The sequence below is a fragment of the Phlebotomus papatasi genome, chromosome 2 (genome assembly GCF_024763615.1).
Source record: "Phlebotomus papatasi isolate M1 chromosome 2, Ppap_2.1, whole genome shotgun sequence".
NCBI classification, from domain to species: domain Eukaryota; kingdom Metazoa; phylum Arthropoda; class Insecta; order Diptera; family Psychodidae; genus Phlebotomus; species Phlebotomus papatasi.
The window spans coordinates 60,972,489-60,997,745 of NC_077223.1; the positions used below are offsets into that span (position 1 = coordinate 60,972,489).

The following is a 25,257-nucleotide window of genomic DNA, read 5'->3' on the forward strand; positions in this document are numbered from 1 at the left end:
GGCGTTTTTTATTTTTCAATTAAATTATTCCTGAAGTGTATTTTGCGAAATATTTTGAGTGTTTTATAAATCGGTTCAAATCGATTGTGAACCGATTATAAACCGATAAATACTTTTTGTTCGAAAATCATTTTTAATACTCTTTAAACTATATTGTGGAATCTTTTGACTGATTTATGATTCGGCTTCAATCGGTTCAGAACCGAGAAACGGTAAGTAGTGCGAAAATACTTTTGAGGTATAGTATCTAAGTTACGAGTTTGATTATGTTTTAGACATTAGGCAGACATTTTATCCCTATACGAAAATACCGTTGAATCATCCCTAATAACAGGGCTTCAAGATCAAAGGTTAAAGAGGCTCTAGAGAGCGTTTTTATCAACCAATTTTTCAATTCCTTCGAGAGATCTTGGAATTTTTGACAAGACTGTGTCAGTTACAATCGGTTACGAACCATTAACCCTTTAACGGGTAAGACCGCCTCCAGGCGGTCTTCACAAAAATCACATTTACAGCGACAATAAAGGTTTTATTTATTTAAAAGTGCTATAGTGTCCTCGGTAATAGTCATTTTGACTCTTCGTTTTGTTGCTATTCCCAGTTTTGTGTGACAGGTCAGAGAAAAAGCAACAAAAAATATTTGTGCAAAAAAACTCATTTCCAATTTCCATAAAAATACCGATTTAAAGTTGTCTGACTAAAATAAATTTATTTTTTACTGAAAGATATGTCATTCTACTTTGTATATTTTATTTTAAAAAAAATTGAAAAAACTAAAAATGTGATTTTTAGAAGCAAAAATAGTTTCAAAAAATTTTTATATTTTCTCACCTAGCGCCTAAACTAAAAAAAATAATGAAGAATGGAAGGTTTTTTCGACTTTATTGGATCACAATTATCCTAGAAAACATTGTTTTAGAACTTTTTTTCGCATATTAAAGAAAACACCGTTAGAGGGTTAAGTATTTTTTGTCCAGAAATCAATTTTATTACTTTTAAAACTATTTTGTGGGATCTTTTGTGCGATTTATGAATTGGTTCAAATCCGTTGAGAACCGGTAAATTGTAAATGATGCAGAAGCACTTTTAAGGTACTATGAAAAAATGTTTTTTTAAACGGACAATTGAATCTTGTTCAAATTTAGTCAAAAGGATGTTGTTTACCAGTTTGACAAAACTTTTCCATATTCTGTATGGAAGAACATCCTTTTAATAAACTTTGCTTGTTAATATGACAAAACATTTTTAATCATATTAGGGGGAAGTGGGGCACCTTTGAATTGAGATACCTTTGAAATACGGCTTTTTTCAACCATTTTAATTAGGACTAGACTTTAGTATGATATAATTCAGCTCCACAAGGCAATTGTGAAGTTAAATTGCAAAAAATAAAACTTCCAAATACTAAAACTTGATAAAATTTTATATAAGTCGTCTTGCCATTTTTTGTTTGGAAAATTAAGCTAGATATAAAACAAAGTGTTTAGTTCTTTCTCTGAATCTGTCCCAAAAATCTCCTAACAAATCCTTATTAATTGTGATGCAGTATTAAGTGTGGCTTTTAGTTTGTTTGTCTTTTTTTTTTAAGAAAATGTGACTTACAGCACGTGCAATCGTTTGTGTCTGAATCAATGTTTTCCACCAATGTTTTCTTCTTTCTTGCAGAAAAGTGCTTCATCAAAAAGCAAGAATTTGAACATGGTGAAAGGCAAATTCTCGGATGCCGCGACTGTTCATGTATAGATGGAAATATGAAATGTGATATATTAGAATGTCCAAAGTTGTCATGCCCAAAGGAGTTGCAATTCTCCGTGACCGATGAGTGTTGCAAGTTCTGTCCAGGTGATTACGATGACAACCACGATGAGAACGATGGTGACGAGATTCGTGGCGCGGAGGCGTACGATGAGGACAACTTTGTGAAACCCATTAAGAGATAACACAAGCACCAAAAACATTTAAAAACAAAAAGAGATATCCTCTCTTCTTGAACGCTACTCACTTCTTGCTACTTCCTCCGTTTTCTTTTTAATTGTTGCTAAAATGTCCAACAAAAGCAGAGTTCAAAATGTTACAGTGAGATTCAGTATTTACAATCTTATTTTGAGGGGAGAAAAGAGAGGAGTTGGTCACGAGCCAAAAAAAAAACAAAAATGAAAAACCGATTTATCAACAATCAGGTTTCACTGTACTTGGTCATTTGTGTTTTAACAAATTACCTTTACGCGAGAAAAAAAATGATAAGATTATTAGTTAGACGTATTAATCTCATTTCCATAACGCTTATTCATTGTTTTTTTAATTTTAATATTTGTTATTTAGATTTAGTAGTTGTATTTTTTTTTTCAAAAGAAAACACTCGCTCTTAATTTAAGCATCATTTCAAAAACATTCCATTTAAGTATGCTTTCCAATTTTTATTTTTTGAAAAACTTTTTACTCCTAAGGAGAAAAAAAGTTCACAAAAAAAATTTTTTGGCTTTGTTTTTGAAGGTCAAAATTGAGAAAAATTTCGGCTTTAAGAATTGGAAAACCAAAGTCGTACAAAATAATATTGCATAAAATGCTTTAAAAGTATTTTTCCTCTCTTTAAAAAAAAGAAGAAATTAATTTAAACTAACCCCATAAATGCTTTACTTAATATCTCTCTCTCTCTCTTTGTCTCAAACTATGTTACTCTCATCTACTACGCATCTGGCCACGCATTTGTCCTTAATCTCTCAAAACTTCCATCCTTCTTCATTGTGTGTCTTCAAAGAAGCGGTGGTTGAAGCCATTTCTCATGTTTTTTTTTTTAATAATAATAATAATATCAATCTAACCCATATTTTTCCTTCCTAACTTCTCCATTGACTATGCATACTAAACAAACAAAACCTCGCAAAATTCCGCGGACGCAGGAGACGATTACTGTTCGAAAGGTCACGCATGTCATACTAATGCTACGTGTCTTAATCTTAACACCAAGTACACGTGTACCTGTCGTCCGGGCTTCCAAGGAGATGGGTTTCATTGTGAGGGTAAGTGTATTGCAATGCTCTTCCCCCTTAAATAACTCTGTTTATTTATTTTTTTTTCTCTGAACTTTATTATTTTGGCTCCGAGGTCCTTTTTTTCTGTGCTAACATCACGAGCCTCCTGTCAATACTAATATATTGAACCAATTGATGAGGGGCTGTAGTTACATTTATTTTCTCCTGCGAGCGCAAACTAAATGGGTTAATTTAGTGGAGAGAGGCTACGTGCATGAATATTTTACTAAACTCTTAAAATTGTTTCAAAACCTGTTAAAAATATGTATTAAATTTCGTATAAGTAAAAGTTTATGCAAAATTTTGTGTTTTCAGCTACATTTTTAGAGTGTATGTATCTAAGTTCTTGGGAAAAATTAATTTAAAAATATAAAACTAATTATTAAAAACATCAGTGACACATTTTATAAGTTGTTAAGAAGTTCATTTACGTCAAAACAAATTATTCTCGATATAAATAGTCAAATTTTATCAGAATTTGATTTAAAGTGATAAAGTGGGTTTCTTTAAATACGAGGCCAAAACTTCAAAGCCAAAATTCCGAAAACCAAAAACTGGAAAAGTCAAAATCCTTAAAAACCAAAATCCCGGAAAGCCAAAATCCCGAAAAGCCAAAATCCCGAAAAGCCAAAATCCCGAAAAGCCAAAATACCAAAAACCAAAATCCCGAAAAGCCAAAATCCCTAAAACCCAAAATCCTTAAAAGCCAAAATCACGAAAAGCCAAAATCCCAGAAATGCCAAAATCCCGAAAGCCAAATGTCTTGAAAGATCAAAATTTTGAAAGCCGAGATCCCGAAACCTAAAATCCGGAACGGTAAAATCTCGGAAAGCCCAAAATCTTGAAATCCCGACGGACCACGTCAATTGCAAGTGGACTTGTCTACATCAAATCCCCTGTTCCACATAAGGCAGGGGACAACGGAAAAACACGCAAGTGGGGGGTGGTTAGGATCACCCCACAGTCCCCGAAAGCCATAATCCAAGTAAACCAAAATCCTGAAAAAAGCCAAAATCCAGGAAAACCAAAATCCTAAAAGCTAAATCCTGAACGCCAAAAACTTGGAAAGGCCAAAATCATGAAAAGCCAAAATCCAAAATCCAGTAAAGACTAAAATCTTGGAAGCTAAAACCCCGAAAGCCAAAGTCCTGGAAAAACTAATATATTGAAAGCCAAAATCCCGATCGCCAAAAAACCAGAAAGGCCAAAATTCTGAAAAGTCAAAGTCCCGAATAGAGAAATTTTCGTATGCCAACTATTTCCAAGATATAGTTTGTGTACTCTAGAATATTTCCCCTAATAGTTTAGGACATTTATACCAGAAAAAAACTAGTTATCTATACCAATTTCTATCCATTGGCATAGGACTCGGTCATGGCGATTTTGGGATCGGATTTGACCATTTTCCCTTAATGTTCAGCCTTTTAAGCAACATCTGCAGAAGAACTTTTTGGAAAGTAATAAATATGAAATTGAAAATTACAAACTAAATTCGAAAAATACGCGGAATCAAAATCAAAGATTTTAGTTATATTTTTAGTTAAAATACTGAAAAATGTCATGAATCATTTTACTGGATAAGTGTCTTTTAGAGATTAAAGATTTGACGTTTCTAGTCATAATAATACAGGATACAGAAAGAGCTATCTTTGTGGCTCCGGCACACCTTTTAGATCAGAAAAATTTCAGGAAAACATAATTTACATTCTTACTTTCTGACACGTTTTTTTAGGGTGGATACCCCGAATGATGCCACTGTTCCATTTGATTCCACCTTGAATAAAATGTTTTTTTTTTTAATATACGACATTTTGGAATTAAGAAATATATACATTAGTGATTGTTTCATATATTTCAAAATTCGAAAATATCGTAATATTGAAAAACTGCCTTTTTATTCAAGTTGGCATCAAATGGTGTAAGTGGCATTATTCGGGGTATCCACGCTAGGGGAAAGTACTCTCCTTTCGAACGTTCATGCCTTCGAATAATGTGAATTTCTTTAACTTTTCATAAGAGACTTACACATAATTACTACATAATTATCAATAATTATTATAAGCTAACTAATATTTAATGGAAATGTGTAAGTCTATTAGGAAAAATAAAAGAAAATTCACATTATTCGAAGGCATGAACTTTCGAATGGAGAGCACTTTCCCCTATTTCGTCGGTTGCGTCTACCTCTGTCGTATCTGCATTTGTTTTGTATCTGCATTCGGAGCAAGCTACAATAAAGACGTTCCCTCTTGCGTTAAATGCTGACACAAAAAAAATGCAGATACGACAGAGGTAGACGCAAGACGCAACCGACGATTTGTCTACCTCATACTTTCGCACTCCAAATTCGATTGAACTAAATTTAATTTATTGTGACGTTTAAAAGAAGAAGAAGAAGAGTGTGAAAGAATGAGATAGAAATATGCAAAATGTATGAGAAAGAAAAGCATTCCAATTTTGACCGAAATTTTCTTAATCCATTAGGTTTTTCGGAACCATTAATTAGATATTTATATTACACTTTAGTCAAATAAAAAAAAATGAAGCTCTACCTTGCAATATTAATAAATGATTTTAGTTTAGACAATTCGAGGGGGCGTGACCTATTTTTTATGGGCACATCAATTCATGGCCCTCCTTATACGTATTGAAATTACGTGAAATTATTAATCTCAATGTTTCCACAGTATATCTCTCTTTTTTGGATTCAAAATTTCTAAAGTCTAAGCCAATATAGCGCAAAACTTTTGAAAAGGGCGTGGGCAACAATTATTTATGGGTGGAGCTTATTCAGAAAGTCAAATATTGACACAGATGCAAAACTTCCGTAAAGTATCCTCTAATGTTAATAAATTTCAAAACAAATATTAAAAAGATGTTGAGGAAGTTTAAAGAAATTTCTAAAAATGCCTTTTTAAAGAAAATTTACCCTATCCTTGTAGGGGAAAGTGACCATGCTTTATACTGTAAAATGATTTCCAAGGTTTGTGATTATTTTCTGATTACCATACAAACCGAAGCGATTCTTCCACTATGATAAAAAAATGTCTCACTTATTATGTTCAGAATCCCACCTCAAATAGTTCCTGGAAATCCTTAGATTTTCCTTAAGAAGAAAATGGAAATTCAGTGGCGATTTTTATACAAGTTGGGTCCGGGGCCTTCCTGTATAATAATTGATTCGACAATTCGGAGGCCCATTTTCACTGTAAAAATTTCACCGGATACAAAAAATTGCACATCAATATTTAGACGAAACTCTAATCTATCTGCTTAAACCGTTTGTAAGACTGGTTATTAGTTTTAAAACCACTCTTATGTCATTTTTCTAAGCCATGTTTTTATGACATTAGTGCGCTAGCGAAAACCATTTTTTCACTTTGAGTCCATGAAAATGTCACTCTGCAACCTTAAAATTCAGGCAACAGGGTTGAAGGCTATGTCAATTGTCGATAAAATTGGAGGATTACAATAGGTGTAATTATGAAAGAATCACATCTAATGATAGAGTTGCCACATTTAAATTATCATTCATGGACCCTTCTTAGAATATAGGATGGACACATGTAGAAGTTATGAATTTGTCACCACCATCAAAAACAGTGTCCCCAAGTAAAACTATTTTTATATAAATATTAATACTGATGAACCCTCTATGTGCCTATGATAGTAGTTTTCCTGAACAGCGACATTAATTAAGAAATACTTATGAAATATCATGTATCGAAATTACAGTTTTGGACCCATTTTTGATTTTTGCTTCCTGAAACTATGAAAAAAGAGCTAGGTTCCTAATTTTTTCAGGAAGTGTGAGACTTAGGACCAGCTATTAAAATATATTGCTAAAAGTCACAACTATTGATTAGCACAAGAAAAAAATAGTTATTATCAAGCTTGGATCGTATCAAGCATGGTCACTTTCCCCTATAGGCAGAAACGTCAGAATTTTTTAAAAATGGTCATTTTTGACGAAAATTTCTACTAGTGTGTAGACGCCAAGCATTATGCAAATGCGCTTAAATCTTTTAGTTCCACAAAATGTTTTGTGATTGGCTAAATCTTTGAAGGTTGTTCAAAGCTTTCAAGTTGTAGCCAATCAGAGAATTTATTAGTGGAACTGAATGTAATATTTGATTGCGTGTAAACTGAGCATAAAGTTGTACATTTCAGCAGGTTTTCTTTACAGAAATGTTTCACATAGTTTTATTATAATTTTTGTGCTAAATCTTCTCATACTAAAAAAAATCATAGTGTTATGCTACGGTTTAGGACTAAGTTATACAAACGGCTTAAGGCAAAAAATGATAGTTATCTTACTTTTTTAATAATGTCAAATTCTGTAGGAAACGCCTCTCGTCGCCACTGACGTTCATTCATTAATTTAAAACACAAAAAGATTCCTTTTGTTTAAAAATTGTTTTTTTAATGTATTTTTAAATTGTAAAACGTAGCTTCTCCATGTGATAAATTTCCCCATTTACCTTGCGTGAAATCCTTGCAAAAAGCACACCATCAATGTTCAATGAAGAAGCCCCTACTAACCATCCAAAAATGGCATGTTGCAGATATCGACGAGTGCGCTCAACAGGGCGGCCTCACGGGCAACCACTGCCACCTGAATACGCGCTGCGTCAACACGTCGGGGTCGTACGTGTGCGAGTGCCTGCCCGGCTACCGTAGGTTAGACAAATTCAACTGTGTGGAGGTCGACGAGTGCGCCACGGGGCAGCACGCGTGTCACGCCAACGCCGAGTGCATCAACACGCAGGGCTCCTACCACTGTCGCTGCCGTCCCGGATACACCGGTGACGGCTACGACTGCAAGCGTAAGTATTCTTTTTTTTTTGTTCTCTTCCCAAAATGAATTTGCACATCATCAAACCCTAATTGATTGCTGAAAGGATTTTAGTTCAATAAATTCCTTAGTACTTTTGGAAAAGTTTTAATGGCAAAAATTGAATTGAACAAATCCTTGATGAGGCAAAATATTACTCAGAAGTTTATAGAAGTAAAGTTGTTGAAATCTACTTAGGAATCAATCAGGAGGAATTAAGACGTGTTGAGAAAACTTTTGATTTAGGACTTTTCTTCGAAGAATTCCTAATTGGAATTGGGATGAATTTCTTTTAATTGATTGTTGACATTATGAAACAAGACAAGGGCAAGAAGGTTAAAGCTTCGTAAAGTTTAAGAAGAAAATTTATTTAAAGTCTATTTTTAGAGCACTTTTCTTTCCGTATTACTAAACCGTTTTGTGGAGTGTATTCAATTCATGCTAATCAGCTATAAAAATCTTTTAATTTACCTTTAAAGGTTATTTTGTTAATTAAAAAAGATTAAAAACAAAGATCTTTAATTAAAACATGTTAATTTTCTTTAATATTTTGAAATAATAGACGTATAGTATTTAAATCTTTGGTGCTTTTTATTTTAATTGCTTATCAATAGTATGGTACACTGAGAAAAAAAGGGGATACGATTAACTTTTTTTCCTCGTAACTTTAACACTGTTTAGGTGTAAAAATATATCAACATTTTTTTATGTTAATTTTACACCTTTTTAAGGGTAAAATTAACATGAAAAAGGGTAACTTTAACCCATAATGCACCTAAAAAGCATAATATTTACAATTTACACAGATTTCAGATCAATAATGCAGGGTAATGCATTTTCGGGATGTTATTTTAACTTTTTTGGATTTCTCTCAGTGTAGGATCACCCTTTTTGCGTCTTAATACTGTTAATACTCATTTTGTATTTATTAGGCTTTAATATATATAGTCAATATAGGTTTTAATATATATTCTTTATTAATTTTAAAGAGTCAAATGGGACATTATTTTTTTTCAATTAATCAAATCTAGTAGAACAAGGTCCTTAATATCAAAATTTTACTTTGATTTAGATTTTTTAACTTTTTTTTTTTGTTATTTTTTTCTCAACAATTCCTGTGCTACTTTTAAATGGCACAAGAAAAACAACCTTTTGGTTTTTTTTAAATATATTTATGCCCTAGGCACACTTACGACTTAAGCCGAGAGACGGCTTAACGTAAGTATAATAAAAATAATGATTTGACTAAATTCTTATTAGTTTTCCACTAACTAAACCGTTTTTCGGCTTAAACCGGGAGACGGCTTAATCAAAAATTTATGGAAATGTAATCTGATCATTATTTTGATAATAAATTACGTTAAGCCGTCTCTCGGCTTAAGTCGTAATTGTGTCTAGGGCAAAGTCTTTATGTACTTTCTAGAGTTCTAGAGTTTGTCCACTGATATAAACGATGTCGAAAACTCCTCGGTCACAGGTGTCTATAGACGAAATATTCGCCTTAATTTCCCTTTAAAAGATATCCGAAAAAAATCTAGGAACCGGTTTCGAAATAATAAACCAAAGAGAAGTCAATAATCTAAAGCAGGGGTGTGCAAGAACCGTTTGAAACTGAATAAACGTCAAAATAAATTTGTTCTGGTAGCGTTTTGACCATTGACGTACAAGTTTCATTTGACGTTTGTTCGGTTTCAAACGGTTCTTGTACACCTCTGATCTAAAGGGTGCTCATCGAAGATTGGTAGTAAATATCTCTTACCGTTTGACCTCTAGCCCTGTGAAAACTCAGATAAATAATATTCCAGTATGCTGTCTATCCATTACGAATTAATACCGATGCAGAAAAGTTTGGAAATTTCAACGAATTTCAGAAATCCCAAATTAAATCAAATCGATTAATAAAGGCAAAATCTTTTTGGTTAGTAAAAAATTCAAATTGGTCAGTATAAAATAAAATATTGGTCAATAAAAAATCAAATTCGGTCAGTAAAAAAGAAAATATGGTTAGTAAAAAAGAAAATATGGTCAGTAAAAAACTTTAAAAAAATCAGTAAAAAATTAAATTTGGTCGGAGAAAAGTCAAATTTGGTCAGTAATTTTTTTTTCTAAATCAGTAAAATGTGAAATTTAATCAGTGTAAAATTAAATATGATCAGTGAATAATATTTTAGTCAATAATAAACTAAGAGGAAATCAATAAAAGTTAAAACTTTGCATATTCGGATAAAAAGTATTGCACATTTCGTATTGCGGAAATTTCGTATTTTAGTACATTTCGTATTTCGTCATTTCAACAGGCGATACAGATAATTTCTCAAAGCATGGAAAATTTCCATTTGCCTCAACAGGCGATACAGATAACTTCCCGAAGCACAGAGAATTTGATTTTTTACTGACCAGGTTCTTTATTTTTTACTGTTTATTTTTTATATTTTACCGATCAAATTTCATTTTTTACTGATCAATTTTGATTTTTCACTGACCAAATTTGATTTTTTTATTGACCAAATTTGACTTTTTACCGACCAAATTTAACTTTCCTCCGACCGAATTTGATTTTTTACTGACCAAATTTTATTTTATACTGACCAAATTTTATTTTTTACTGGCCAAATTTAACTTTTTACCGACCAAATTTGATTTTTTATTGACCAAATTTTATTTTATACTGACCAAATTTTATTTTTTTTACTGACCCAATTTGATTTTTTACTGACCAAAATATACGCTGATAAAATTTGATTATTTACTGACCAGATTCTTTATTTTTTACTGACCGTATTTGATTTTTTACTTACTAAATTTGACTTTTTACTGACCACATTTAATATTTTACTGACCATATTTTATTTTTAACTGACCACATTTGATTTTTTACTGACCAAAAAGTCGCAGCCATTAATAAATAGGTCTAATATAGTGGTTTAGCTTTGACATTCGTGAACTCAATATCGGAAATTTTATCGATCATAGGTATCTAAAGACTGAGAACCATTTTCTAGATAAACCGAAAATCACGGATATGAATCAGATGGAGGAAATCGTGGGAAAAAGGAGAAAACATCTGGTGATAATGGTCACTTTTAGGGGGGTCAGCGAAGACCAGAAGTCGATAAATCTTACCCTTTGTGATCCAAACCATCCTTCTTTGGAATCGAACAGTAAAACGTTAAGTTCATTTAAATTTTGTGCCTTTATCAATTTTATTAAGCTGTAAAATTAATTACATTGCGAAATATTATCATTTAAAAAAACCTTTTTCTGAACTCAGAAAAAGATCAGTACATAGTCCCTTGATTTTTTAATTTCGTAACATAATAGCGCTATTTCGTAACGTAATAGCGGCGTTCGACCGTTATTATGCCACAGACTTGGAAGCTTCAGGGAACCACTCCCCATAAGTCAAATCAAGAACCGTTATACGGGCTTCAAACCAAGGGTTAGCCATATGGCTTAAATTCTGTAATTTCTTTTCAGCCAAGATTTTTTTTTTAGAAAATTTGATGTCCAATTGATTTCTAAATTATAAAGTTTCCTCAGGAACTGGTCTAAACCTCTGGTCCGACGACGGTCTTAACATGCTCATTTAAAATGGTTTTTTCAAGATCAAAGGTTTAAATGGCTCTAGAGAATGTATTTCTCTACTAAATGGTATAATTTTTGGTTCATTGGAAAGGTCTTGGAATTTCTGATAGATCTGAACTGATTATAATCGGTTATGAACCGGTAATAAATCGGTTATAAACCGATAAGTGAGTTTTATCCGAAAATCAATTGTAGTACTCCTAAGGTATTTCGAACGATCTTCTGAGTGATTTAAAAATCGTTTCAAATCGTTTAGAAAAACCGGTACACTGTAAATGATGCAGAAAGCATCTAAATCACAAATTTGTGCATATCTCAAAGTATGGTACGTTTTGCCATCCCTCTTTTTTAATCTTAACAAGCATTAGAAAATCACAAAAAAACGTGAATTGTACCTTTGATTGTAAAAGTGTGATATTAAATGAAAAGCGAGAAGTTTTATCTAAATTTTGCTGTAGTAAGTAACAAGCTGTGAAAAACTAAAATTTCATTAACTACGCAGCTGTGTGCAACCAAACGTGCCTAAATGGGGGCCAGTGCGTGGCACCAGGCGTGTGCTCATGTCGGGTAGGCTTCGTGGGTGCCTCGTGTGAACAAGATCTGGATGAGTGCGCTGCAGGAATGCATGGATGTCGTGAGACGTCTGTGTGCGTGAATATGCCTGGTTGGTATTACTGCAAGTGCAAGCCGGGCTTCCGGACGCGCGATGCCGACTGCGTGGATATCGATGAATGTCGACACGGAACGCACAGTTGTCACGTAACAGCACGTTGTGTCAACACTGAGGGCCACTTTGAGTGCCATTGTCCTCCTGCGGAAGAGGATCCCAACTGTCGCCTTAGTAAGTTGTGGTCGTGAAGGAAAGGTTAAAAAGGTTTTTTTTTTGGCTTATTTTATTTTAATAATTATAGGCTGCATGTTCGAAGACAACGAGATTCCGGATGGTGCGAAGGTGTCACCACAGAATCAGCCGTGCAAGATATGCACCTGTGAACGTGGTGTTATCTCATGTGCCGATAAACCGTGCAATTGCTCAGCCTGGCGAGGTGGACCTGGACGTGATCTTTGCTGTCCACAGTGTGATCCAAAGGAATCCTGCCAACACCAGGAGCTGAAGCACGTGGTCTTCCAGAGTGGCGAACAGTGGATCTACCAATGTCAAACATGCGAATGCCTCGTAAGTTGAAAAATTTCTTTTTTTAAATTACTTTGAATATAAATCAAAATATTAATCCTCCCAATGAGTCATTTAATTAGGGAAGGTTGGGACAATTCCAGATAGGGTGGAGTAACCACTTATCGCCATGCTTAGGAAAAACGGGAATTAATTTTATTATAACTTTTAAACCCTTATTACAATATAATTCAAATTTGACACAAAGTTACTTAGATGTATTGATTCTAGATTCGTGAAAACAAAAGTCCTCCAATACAACATTGGACTACTTTAAAAACTGATTTTTATTAACAATGCACAAATAACCACTTCGTCGCCACTTTTTACCACTTTTCGCCAGTGCTATAACCACTTCTCGCCACCCACTTGGAAAGATTCAAACTTAATTATTTTTTTCAATATTATGCAAAAAATATATTCAGTATTTCACCTTCCTCATGATCACCCTATCATTACTCACTTTAAATGATTTTTCTTCGCTTTTATTTGAGAAATCAAACTATTGGATTAATTCAGAAAGTAAACAATGCAGATTTGACAACTGAGAATCTACGAAGTGAAGTTAGCGTCGCCTATTGAAAAGAGATTGCGACAGGTGGTAAAATAATTCCAAAATATTGCCACTTTTCGCCATGCCTCATTTTTATATAAAAATAATATAAAATGAAATATTAATTAACTAAATACAAATTTTATTTTTCTACAAGTGTAATTAAATATTCAATAGACAAATTATTTATTCAAAACGCTAAATTTTGCTTGATGAAAGTTTGATGACACTTGATATATTGGGTAAGAAATCCTGGATTCGATGCATCTGCTTAAAATATTGCTCTCAAAAATGCTCAAAATCGTAAATCCAAAACGAATAATTATTATTTTTCTACTGGATACGTAGCAGTAGTAAAAATACAAATAACTTTGCGGCTCATTTATTTCATAAATAGCGAAAAATAGCTATTTCAATATAAATGGCGAAAAGTGGGGCACTGGCGAGAATTGGTGATTCCACCCTATATTTGTTTTTCATAACTCTTGCTATATTTGTTGTCCTATTTGTTTAATCTTAGCAATATTTAAAAATTTTTTTGATAAAAACGAAAAAAGAAGGAGAGCACTCCTTCGTGTCATTATTAGGGGAGACTGTGGCAAAAAGTCACAAAACGAATATTTTATTTTTTTACAAGCTACTCGAACGCTTCAAAAATTTCTAATTAGCGCAGTTTTATAGGAAATTTACCGCTCTACAACTTTGTGAAAGTAATTTTCCTCTATTTTGTAAGGAAATACGTTTATCGGGCCAATTTCTAAAAGGTAATTTTGTGACTATTCCCAAAAATGCTGGGGCAAATAGTACCAGACATGGGGTATTATCATATTTTGATTCGCTTCATTACGGGCTTCCGTAAATTTGGAAAAATACCTAGAGGACATATTTTCATAGAAAATTTATTCATCTACACCTTTGTAAAACACCGTTTCTCTGCGAAAAAATTGAGAAAACGAGAAAAGCGCTTTTCAAGCTATTTTAGAAAAAACACACAAAAGACTGCAAACTGTTTGAGCAATGCAAACAACAAGCGGCGAGACATAGTAATGACGTTTCTTTTCGCCGTGAGACATCAGAAATTGCTTCGCTTTCTTGTTACTTTTTGTTCTATACCTTTTGTTACTTTTTACCCCAAGTGGCCATTTTTAATAAAAGGATTTCTGGAGAAAAGAACTTTTGTGAAATTCTAAAATAGATAGCGGATTCGTATTCAAAAAATCCAATTTATTTAGAAAATATTCACCAGTGCATCAATTTTGGAAAATAAGTAGGTAATAATTGTTATTTTCTGCAAGAAAAATATTTCAAAAATAGAACTAAAAATTTTGATATTTTTTTATTTTCTAAATTCTTTGTTCGAATCTCTATCTTTTTTACCTTGGAAGATATTGAATTTTGAATTTTTCGATTTGTAACTTTTTGCCCCAGTCTTCCCTACCCATCTGAAACAGTGAGAAAATCTAAAAACTAATGCTTAAAGTTTAAAGAATATGAACGGTCTATCTTAATCTTTTAATTCTTCGCAATGAATTTTTGAAAATAAAATCCATGGAAAAAGTTTAACAATTTAAAAAAAAAAAATTATCTTATTCGTGTGTCTGTCTCCTCGTTCTCTGTCGTAAACAAAAATGAGAGAAATAGAGGAAGAAAAGTGTCGCTATCTCCTGTAATACTTTAATTTTATTGCATAAAATGAATAAAATTGAATTTTAAATAAAAATTTGTTATTGGTCCATTACCGGTCAATAACTGATACAGAGTCGTCAGGGATTCCAAGGCCTTTCTGACGATGCTAAATTTGCTCAAATCGATTGAGAAATACGTTTTTTAGAACCATTTTGACTTTTGATCTTGAAAAAATCATTATTAAAAACTGATTTATTGATTGCTTATGAGAAAATTGTCCACCTAAATAACCTTTAGGGTAAATGTCCTAATTCAAAACCATTGCCAGACGCTTTAAGTTTGACAGAAGATTCAACACATTAAGTTCATATTTTTTCTGACGAGAATTACATAAATTTGCTCCTTGACTCTTCTAGAATGTTACTGTTTAGTGAAAATTCTTTAAATATAATTTGAAAACTTCTTAAATACAAGAAAAATACGCGAACGGAAAATACTTCTATTGGAAATGAATTAATCCAAATGGAGACAAGGGAAAGTTTCTAATTGGAGACAAACAGTGTAAGTGAAACCGCGACGAAAGGCTTCCAAAATTAACTAAATAATGAAACTGTGGTATAGAAAATATATAAATATAATAATTAGTACTATATTTATCATGGACAAAATGACGTTTCCATTTGGAGTATCGAAAAATTTCCATTTGGAGCAGGTTTTGAATTAGCTTAATTTACCCTATAAAAAAAACATGGTTTTAAGGAAAATAGAAAGGTGTTCGAAAATGTTAGGTTATGCTCATGACGCGAAGATCAACTTATGGAGGATCCCCCGAAGATCACAATCCTCTATCTTGAACGGTTAGGTCTCCTACTCTGACAACAGCCATATGGAATTTCTTTTCTAATTATTTTAAAACACGAATTATTTAAAATTTTCTGTAAACATTCAGTTTTTTTTTACCTGACCAATTTGTACAATGATACAAATATTTCGTGTAATTGTTTGTAAATGTTTGAGAATTCCTACTGTAGACTTACGAAATGCTCGTAAATAGTATAAATCACTAAAAGGTTCGTAAAAGTTTGTATTATACTTTTTTCACAAACATTGTTCGTAATATGATCACTTGACGAGCATTTTTCCCCTTTTACATATATTATATTTGTTCGTAAATGTTTGTAAACATATTGTGAAAAACGTTCGTAAGATTGTGTCATTTGCTCATACATATTTGTTTGTCTGACAAAACTTTATGAACAAATGACAAAATTTTACGAACATTTACAAACAAATGTTTGTAAAACAACAAATAATTCTCGTCAAGTAATCAAGCTACAAACAATGTTTGTGAAAAAGTATAAACTTTTACCAACTTTTTTGTGGGTTATACGCTTTATGAGTATTTCTTAAGTTCCCATTAGGAATTACCCAAAAATTTACAAACAATTTTACGATTTTTTAATGTGTAAAATAAAATTTGCGACCTCCAATTTCAAATCCTTTCACTTTATACTTAGTATGGTGAATTTGACTGCTGGAAGCTGGAGTGTCCGCCGTTGACGTGCAGCAATCCTCTACCTCTGCAGCCTGGTGACTGCTGTCCACGCTGTGAGGATGATCCCTGCAATTTCTTCGGCAATCAGACAAGTGGAGCTTTGTCCGCTGGGAAGCCGTGCTCTTACCAGGGCCACGTGATCGCATCCGGACAGACATTCAATGATCCCTCCAGCCAGTGTACCACGTGCGCGTGCAAGGTAATTCTCCCCGTCAAATGCGCGCTCTCGCTCATTCTCTCTTTCCTCCCACCCCATTTTTTTTTTTTTTTTGAAATTCCATATTCACTTAAGTCTAAATGGCAAACAGTTCCCATTACAAATCAAAAAATAAATATTATTTTGAGGGCCTAGGCAATTAATAATATTTAAAGCAGAAAATTGAAGATAAGCTCTACCCAGCTAAAATAATCTCTCTATAGCAATCTGTTTCTTTATTAACCAAAAACAAAACAAAATCAACATTAATTGTGCCTCTGTCAGTGTTTTCTAGGCATGTGAGCCATATAATAATCTTTTAATTGTCGTTTTCTAATCTTTTTTACCATTTCATTTTATTCGTTGTATTCCTTGTTTATTATTCCGCTAGGAGCCGCTATGCTGCCGCTATTAACAAAACTGTTGATTAAATTAACAAAACAAAAAGTTGTTCTAACCCAGTGTCTGGAGACACAACCACTAAAAACAGTGCCTTTTGGGAATGAATGATGGTAGAATTTTATTTAATTTATTTATATTAAAATATATATATTATATATATATATATAAATTGGACGTTTTATACTTAGAAAATTCATTGTTTGAACGTTTTATACTTTGCATATTTTAGATTTTATTTTTAAACTTATTTATTAAGGATATCTGTTCCATTTACCAGATATTCTTCTGTAGAAAAGTGAGAGATCAGTTTGATTTTATAAAATTAATAAAAAATGAAGATACTGAAAGAAAATTTTACTATTTGAATAGTTTTAAGTTATATTATTTGTTAAGAGTAAAAAATTATTCACGTAAATGAAGTATTTATTCTCATTAACCTTATTGTTACTTGCATTCTTTGATTGGTTGTTTAATAATTTATTTCGACATAAATAATACCTAAAATTCTAACACGTAATTTATTCTTACAAAGCTTAATTGAGGAGCTTAGAGCAAAAAAACGTTATTTTAATAGGGAAATGCATACGACTTAGAGTTTTTTTGCTCCGAGCGCCTCAATTATCAGACTTCCAATAGGGGGAAGTGGGGCACCTTTGAATTACCTTCGAAATCTGGCTTTTCCTCCTGTTTAAAAGGGGACTGGGGACTTTTATCATGATATAATTCAGCTCGACAAACCAAATGTGAAGCTAAATTGCATTATGATAATTTCAAAGGTTCCTTCTAAAGATTAATATTTTACTTTATTAAAATATTAACTTTATTTTATTAAAAAATATATAATATATTATTATATTTTAAAAATTTTCTATTGAAAATTCTCCCTTGGTCGGGCTTAAGTTAATATGTTATAGGTGGTCTGAAGAGGACCCGGTCAAAATCCAGAAAGCCAAAATCCCGAAATTCTAAAATCCCGAACGCCAAAATCCCGAAAACCATAATCCCGAAGAGTTAAAATCTCTTGGAAAGGCAACATATCGAAAAACCAAAATCCTGAAAACCCAAAATCCTGAAGACCCAAAATCCCGAAAAGCCAAAAAATACCAAAAAGCCTAAATCCCGAAAATCCAAAATCTCGAATTCTTAAAAGAGTCATAGTTACTCGCGCGACTGCATCCGCGTTAGTTGAAAATAAGTGAAAATCTTCTGTGTTTTTGGAAATTATTCTACAAATTATCCTCAGTACAATTTCGTCCCTCTCAGGATTTTTCACATTCAGTGTCTTAGCTTTCGGGATTTTAGCTTTTCCGATTTTGGAATTTCGGATTTTAACTCTTCGGGATTTCGGGATTTCGACCCATTCTGGATTTCTATACTAAAACTAATTAATCAAGTCAGCAAAAAAGTCGTTTAATATAATTTACGTGTCTAGATTATTTTAAAATTTATTCAATTCAGAACATCAAAATTTGAGGAGACTAAAAATAAAAAGGTTGTACCTCCTGTAAATTTGAAGGAACGATATCAACGGAATATTTGTCCAGGAAGGGAATTCTGTAACGCTCTGGCAATGCCATATGACAAATTGGGTTCGAATCTTAGGAGAGCTTTTTCGAAAATGCGATTCTGTAGCCGTGATATTGCCATTTCAGCTCACGTGGCATTGTCAGAAGTCACATATTTGAGATTTCTGGCAATTCAAATGACAATGAATTTTGTTAAACAAATCAACCAAAACGTACTGTATTTTCATAAAATCATCAATTAAAGGGATTTCATTAAAAATTTCAATAAATTGCATTTTCGAACTCATATGATATGACAAAAAAAAAGCTCGAATGGCATTGTCGGGTTTCGAACTCACGCGTGACAATGCCACGAAAGTTACAGAATTCCCCTACAGATGAACTGGTCAAAACAAATTTAGGTGTAAAGGAGTTTGTTGAAATATTTCCTAAATAATCGAAAAATATATGATTTTCTCGGGAAAGAGAGGGATTTAGGAAAAAGGAGAGACGTCTCATGATAATTTGAGCGCTCACAGCCGGAAATTATCTAAGTGAAAACACATTCGAAAATCATTTTGTAAAGCTAGAGAAAAGATATTTTTATGGCTCCTGCACACCTTTTAGATCAGGAAAATTTCATGAAGTCGAATTTTGGATCCCTTTCTTACATGTTTTGCATATGTCTAACTCATTCTCTCGCACTCTTCTTCTCCTCTTAAACATCACTCCAAATTCAATTTAGCTCAATCGAATTTGGTATGCGAAAGAATGAGATAGTCATATGCAAAACATGTGAGAAAGAAAAGGTTTCGAATTGCAACTTCATGAAATTTTCCTGATCTAAAAGATGTGCCGGAGCCATTACTTTTCGTCTCGGTCGCGTGGTAGCTGAAGTGTTCCTCATTCGAATTTCAAAGTGTCTCCAACCCCTTTTAGTCTTCACTTTGTTGTGCAAAAAAAAACTCATAATCCTGCCAGATTGTAATTCCTCTCATAATCACTGAATAGCTTTTAACAGCTTCTTAGTGTGGTGCGTAATAAATTTGTCCAACCTTAAATGAAGATTTAATTTGAAAATTCGAAATTGATTTTTAATTTTTCGAATATAAATGACATTTTGTACAATCAGGGTGCCGCCATTTACCTTTCAGCAAAAACATGGAGAATCAAACTTTGACTGTGTGCACACCCAATTTGTTCATTCACAGCTGGGCATTATAGTGTTCCAATAGTGTCTTGGCTAAAAAGTAAATGGAACTCTATTTGCACAAAATATCGTTATGCTCGAATGCAAACTCAATTCCAAATAAAACTTTTGTGCAAGGTTGGGAAAATTTATGAACGTTAAGAAGGTATTAAAAAAAAGTCATTCAGTGATTTTAAGGCGAATTTTGATGATATCACTCAGTCCCGGCATTATGCACATTTTTGGGACCGAAAAAACGCGCGAAATGGCATTATGCATCGAGAAAATTTGCATACCCGCAGGGGCTTTCTTTTGAATACATCGGCCGTAGAACGAATATCTCGCGGAGTAAAAGTAGTCAGAGCAGAAACATTAAGCTTTTTAAATGAAATTCATCAACAAACAGTACTTTTTTGGGGGGACTTCTTCAATAAATTGTTAGAATATTTAAAATTTTCACCTTAATAAAAGAAATTAAAGTTTTATTCTGAAAACTAAGAATAGTGTTTTCAAATTTCTCGCGTCACAAAATAGCATACATTCAGGCGTATTTTAAAAATGATTTCATAAATTGACTCCCAAGGGTAGGCAAACTTGCATAATTGTATGTGCATAATGCCGGGACTTAGTGTAGGAATATTATGAGCCACATCGAGACATTTCGAAATTCGAATAGGAAGTACTCCAGCCACCATGCGGACGAAACGGGAAGTAAAAATGTTGTTTATTTGATCTTCTTGGGAAAACTTCATCTGTGAGCGCTCAGAAATCTACCAAGGATCAATGTCAATTACCTCTTACGGTTTAGCTCCTTGACTAATAAAAGATATTAAAAAGAAATGGATTAGTATGCATAATTTGTTTTCTCTTTCAGTTCGAAAAAAAGAAGATTGTGAATAACAAATTATAAATTGTTTCTTTCAGTCATTTTGATTTAAATATTCAACAATTAATTAAGTGAACTTAATTATTCTATCAAACTTATCTCTCACAGACAATTTTATTAACGAAGGTGAATCACTTGGAAAAAAAAGGTGATTTTAGCCTATGACTTTTCAAACACGAAGAGGAAGAATCGTGCTGTGTTTTCTGACTTGAAATCACATGGAAAATTTATATGAGAAAAAATCTCTGTTTTGTTTTTAAATTAAAAAAAAAAACATAGGAAATTTCCGTTAATAGGTTCTTCACGTGTTGCATTTATATTATTTAATTATTCTTTTAATTTAAAAGAAAAAAAAATTACAAATCATTCAATGTGACTTTCATGTATTGTTTTTGCCTCTCTCGGACAATTTTGTCAGCAACTTTTTTCTGGGATCAATCTCAGTTGTAGGTTTAGCTTTATCCATCAATGGTTAATCCTGAGTGTGTGAGTGAGAGAAAGAGAGAGAGTGAATGAGAGAGGAAAACACAGCGCCAAAGTGTAACACCTGCGAATATTCTTCCAGGTCCCCTACTGTGCCCAACTGGTGAGCAATTCCGCGTGTTGTGTGCATCGGTAAAAAATCACTCTTTAACTACACTAACTCGCTTTTCTTGTTCAGTTTTTCAAAAAAGTTTTCCTCCAATTTCTTTTCCTATCTTCAGCTTTTTCGTCCGAAAACCAATTTTAAAAAATATATATATATATATATATATGGGAAGAGGGGAAAAAGTTGAATAAAGGATGCAAATTTGGGGAAAATTTGTTTGTTTTCCTTAGTTTTGAACTCCTTTTATTTTGTTTTTCATTTTATTTTCCTCCATTTTCTTTTTATTATTAAATTCAAGTAATTTCTCAGTTGCTGATGAACACAGTTGATTTCATACCACTTTATATTTCTCTTAATCATATTGCAAATACTCACTATTTTTTTGCGCTATTCGGTTGAAAGTTAATGTTGGGTATATTTGCAAAGGCAAAACTTTGCAAAATTTTTCTTTTGCAAATGTTGTGTCCGAAAGATTGGATAGTGTCTTTGAAAAAGTTGAAAAGTTTGAAAGGTAGTAAAAGATTTTTAGGAAAATTGTGAAATTATGATTTTCGAAGAGATATTGTTCGAAAATTGTATTTTCGAAACAACTAAAGGAAAAGTTTTGTTCGAAAATTAGGTTTTCGAAACAGCTATGTTCGAAATTGGATTTTTTATTTAGTTAATCTTTCAACTTTACAATCTTTCAACTTTTTTATAAAAAAAATCTTTCCTTTTGAGACACAAAGTCTAATTTAAAAAAAAAAGTTTTTTTTTGACTAAATATAAACAATTTTGAAAACGAAGGAACATCAAATGTTGTGCTTTAAGCTCCAAATGCTTAAGCTTTTTTTATGTTTTTTTTTTAACTGTTGCTAATTTTTGTGGTGTCAACTAACAAATTTTTTGTGATTGAACTAACCATTTTTCGCATTATATTTATACCCAAAAATAAACTTTCATTGCGGGCAACATTTTTGCAGCACTGCTATCAAAATTCTTCCAATATCTAAACACACTGTCTCAATTATTAAAGTTTTCAGTTTGGTAATTGTTGTTTTGTGACCCAATATTTGATATTTATTTTTTATCTTACGTCTCTATGTAAAATTTCACAAATGGTGAAAATATGCAAAAGTTGAATGTACAAACGGACTGATTATCAATTGGATATCGTGGAACTTTATTTCTTACACTTTTGATATTTTTCAAACAGTCTAGAATTGTCGAAATTCGTCGGCTAGAATTTCAAAAAAAAAAAAAATAAATAAATAAATAAAAATTGATTTCAAAGGCCTAAGAATAGATACCGGAAGTTGAAAAATAGGCATTTATACTTCTCGTCTCGTCCGCGTGGTGGTTGAAATTTCTGTTCAAATTTCGAAGTGTCTCAATTGTCTTTGTTCTGAGGTAAATCAAGGCAAAGATGCTCATAAGATCACTTAGTAACTCTTTTTGCAACTTCTTGCTGTGATATTTCATAATCTTTTATGTCCTTGTACGAATTTTTAATACGAAAATTCGATATTCGAAATTCTCTTTAATTTTTTCGATCACCAAGTGAGCTTTATTTAACGTGAACTCAATGTAGCTTTCAATAACTATTATGAATCTGGTTTTCAATTCATTTCACAGAAGTTATCGCATAATTTTTTTTTAAATTTGTCATGACATTGTCATACTATTACAGAATTTTCGTAAATGTCATTTTTTTTTGTCATATGACATGAGTTCAAAAATGCAATTGATTGATTTTTAAAAAAAAAATCATTTCTTGATCATAATTCGCAACTACAAATTTACGATGAATTTGTAGTTGACAATGACAATCGCAAATGACAAAAGAATTGTCAGAAATGTCAAAAATATGTAACATCTGACATTACCACATGGAAATGACCTTGTTACAGAATAGATTTTCGAAGAAGCTCTCCTTTATTATATGACATTGCCTGAGTGTTACAGAATTCGCTAACAGTTCAATATTTTTTATTCGTCACCAGATATAGCTTAATTGTGGTCCTACAAAAGAAAAACACTTGTGAACGAAAGAAATGTCTAAACTGCTATAAAATAAAAGGGTGCCAAATACAACTAATAACCGTTTTATAATTTTTTATTAAATATGACTGTACATTCGATTTTTGCATTTTATACTAAATCTGAAATTCTATATTTTGACGTTATATTTTGTATCTCTTTAATTTTATTATTACTTTCAACTGTTTGGTTATATCTTTCACACACAAGAATACCTTTCAAAATATTTCCGTATCAAAGTGCACTTCTTTTCTCACTTCACCTCACGTTATCAAATCATACTTAAAGAGAATAATTTTTGCAATATAATATTTTTTTGAAAATAATTCAATTAAAAAAAAAAAAGTTTTCATCAATAAAAAATACAGCACCGGGCACAATTTATGCGGCATGTTGCAGCACTTTCCACGCAAAACGTGACTTAAAAGTTTCATTACTTTCAGAACATGTTTTTTAGTGTTGTTCGGAAAGCTATGAAATTTAGAAATTTTAAGGACATTTTATTTAAAAGAGCATGTTGTGCATGAATTATTACCTCATAGAAAACATTCACTTTAGTCTCACTCTTATAGAGAAATAATAACAAATAATTTTGCAGAGTTTAAAAAAGGATATTTAAGAGTATAGTATATATTGTAGTTATTTTTATTCATAGATTGTGCCATTTTTTTTTAGAATTTTGGGGTGTTTAAAGTTCAAAGAAAATCGACTCTCAAAGAAAAAGTTTATAAAGATGTTTGGCAAGCGCTTTGAAAAGTCTTTTGTAATTCGTATCATAAAGGAACTTCCTTTAATAAACTTTGAAAAAAAAAACATCGTTGCAAATAATTTCTAATAATTGAAAAAAATGCTTTGAGGGCTGTTTCAGTCTTATATCTCTTCTTGGCTTAACTGCTAAGATCAAAGTGTAGTTACAGTCTTATGGCCTCTACACACTAAAGAAATTTATGTCCATATTTGACAGATTTTCCTACACAAACGTAGGCAACTTGCTTCAATATATACTTTGTTTGTACTTTTTTTTTCAAAAAAAAATTGTTCGTTACTTGATCACTAGACAATCATTTTTTACCCTTTTACAAACATTTGTTTGTAAACGTTTGTAAAGTTTTGTCATTTGATTGTATTTTTTTTGCAAAACAAAAAATCTCAGCTAATGTATGAACAAATGTTTGTAAAAAGGGAAGAAACACTCTTCAAGTGTCCCTCTTATGAACAAAGTTTGTGAAAAGTACAAACTTTAACAAACTCTTTTTTGGGTTATACGCTTTACAAACATTTCATAAGTCCCAACTTTGAAAAAAAAAATCCAATTAACAAGAAAAGTTTGTCAAAAAGATGTTTTTTTTCATACAGAATATGAAAAAGTTTTGTCAAGTCAGAGTGATTTTCGATATAATATAATATAATATCGATATAATATGTGAGAAAAAAATTTCAAATTAGTAAACCACATCTTTTTGACAAAATTTGAACAAAATCAATTTGTTTACTTAACAAAACTATTTTTTCAGCGTTTTTTGAATTCACAAACATTTACGAACAATTTTACAAGATTTTTTTTCCATCGAGAGACCATTAAGGGTATTAACTATGCAAAATCTTGATTTTTATTTGAAAAATCTATGTAAAATGTTTATTTATGAAATGTTGTAACTGCCATTAATGTCAGGAAATGGATATTTTTCACTTTAAAAAAAAAATACAGGATGTATAAATTGCGATCTTGCTGTGTGGGAGTTTCCAATTCTCATGATATTTAATGAGGTTTTTTGGTTCCAATAATGTGAAAATATTTATTATTTTGAATTTAATGTGATTTTGCGCCTGTAATGACTAGCGCACAATAACTTTTGTTTGTAAATATGTTTTCAAAATTTCGTTTGTGCGTTGGTCATTATGACCAGCGCACAATAACTTTTGTTTTGTAAACATGTTTTTGACTTTTCTGTGAGAGGAAATAAAACCAAGATCTAATCATCTCGCTCACTCTCACAGACAAATTTGAAAACATGTTTACTAACAAAAGTTATTGTGCGTTGGGCATTATGCACAGTGCACAATAACTTTTGTTTGTAAACATGTTTTTAAAATTTCCTATGAGAGAGAGCG

General features: G+C 32.0%; 1 protein-coding gene across 14 annotated transcripts in view; it reads left to right on the plus strand.

The window, feature by feature from the left end:
* The window catches only part of LOC129801972 (protein kinase C-binding protein NELL1-like), a 149,335-nt gene that overhangs the window by 119,090 nt on the left and 4,988 nt on the right, over window positions 1-25,257 (plus strand). For 5 of the 14 annotated variants that reach the window (XM_055847478.1, XM_055847477.1, XM_055847474.1 and 2 more), the window contains exons 8-14: window positions 1,666-1,842; window positions 2,901-3,020; window positions 7,598-7,858; window positions 11,954-12,292; window positions 12,363-12,628; window positions 16,322-16,558; window positions 21,103-21,123. In XM_055847478.1, the coding sequence (XP_055703453.1) occupies window positions 1,666-1,842; window positions 2,901-3,020; window positions 7,598-7,858; window positions 11,954-12,292; window positions 12,363-12,628; window positions 16,322-16,558; window positions 21,103-21,123 (1,421 nt within the window). Of the gene's footprint in view, window positions 1-1,665; window positions 1,843-2,900; window positions 3,021-7,597; window positions 7,859-11,953; window positions 12,293-12,362; window positions 12,629-16,321; window positions 16,559-21,102; window positions 21,153-25,257 lie in introns of all 14 variants that reach the window. The other 9 variants (XM_055847483.1, XM_055847482.1, XM_055847486.1 and 6 more) reach the window with 7 other exon arrangements.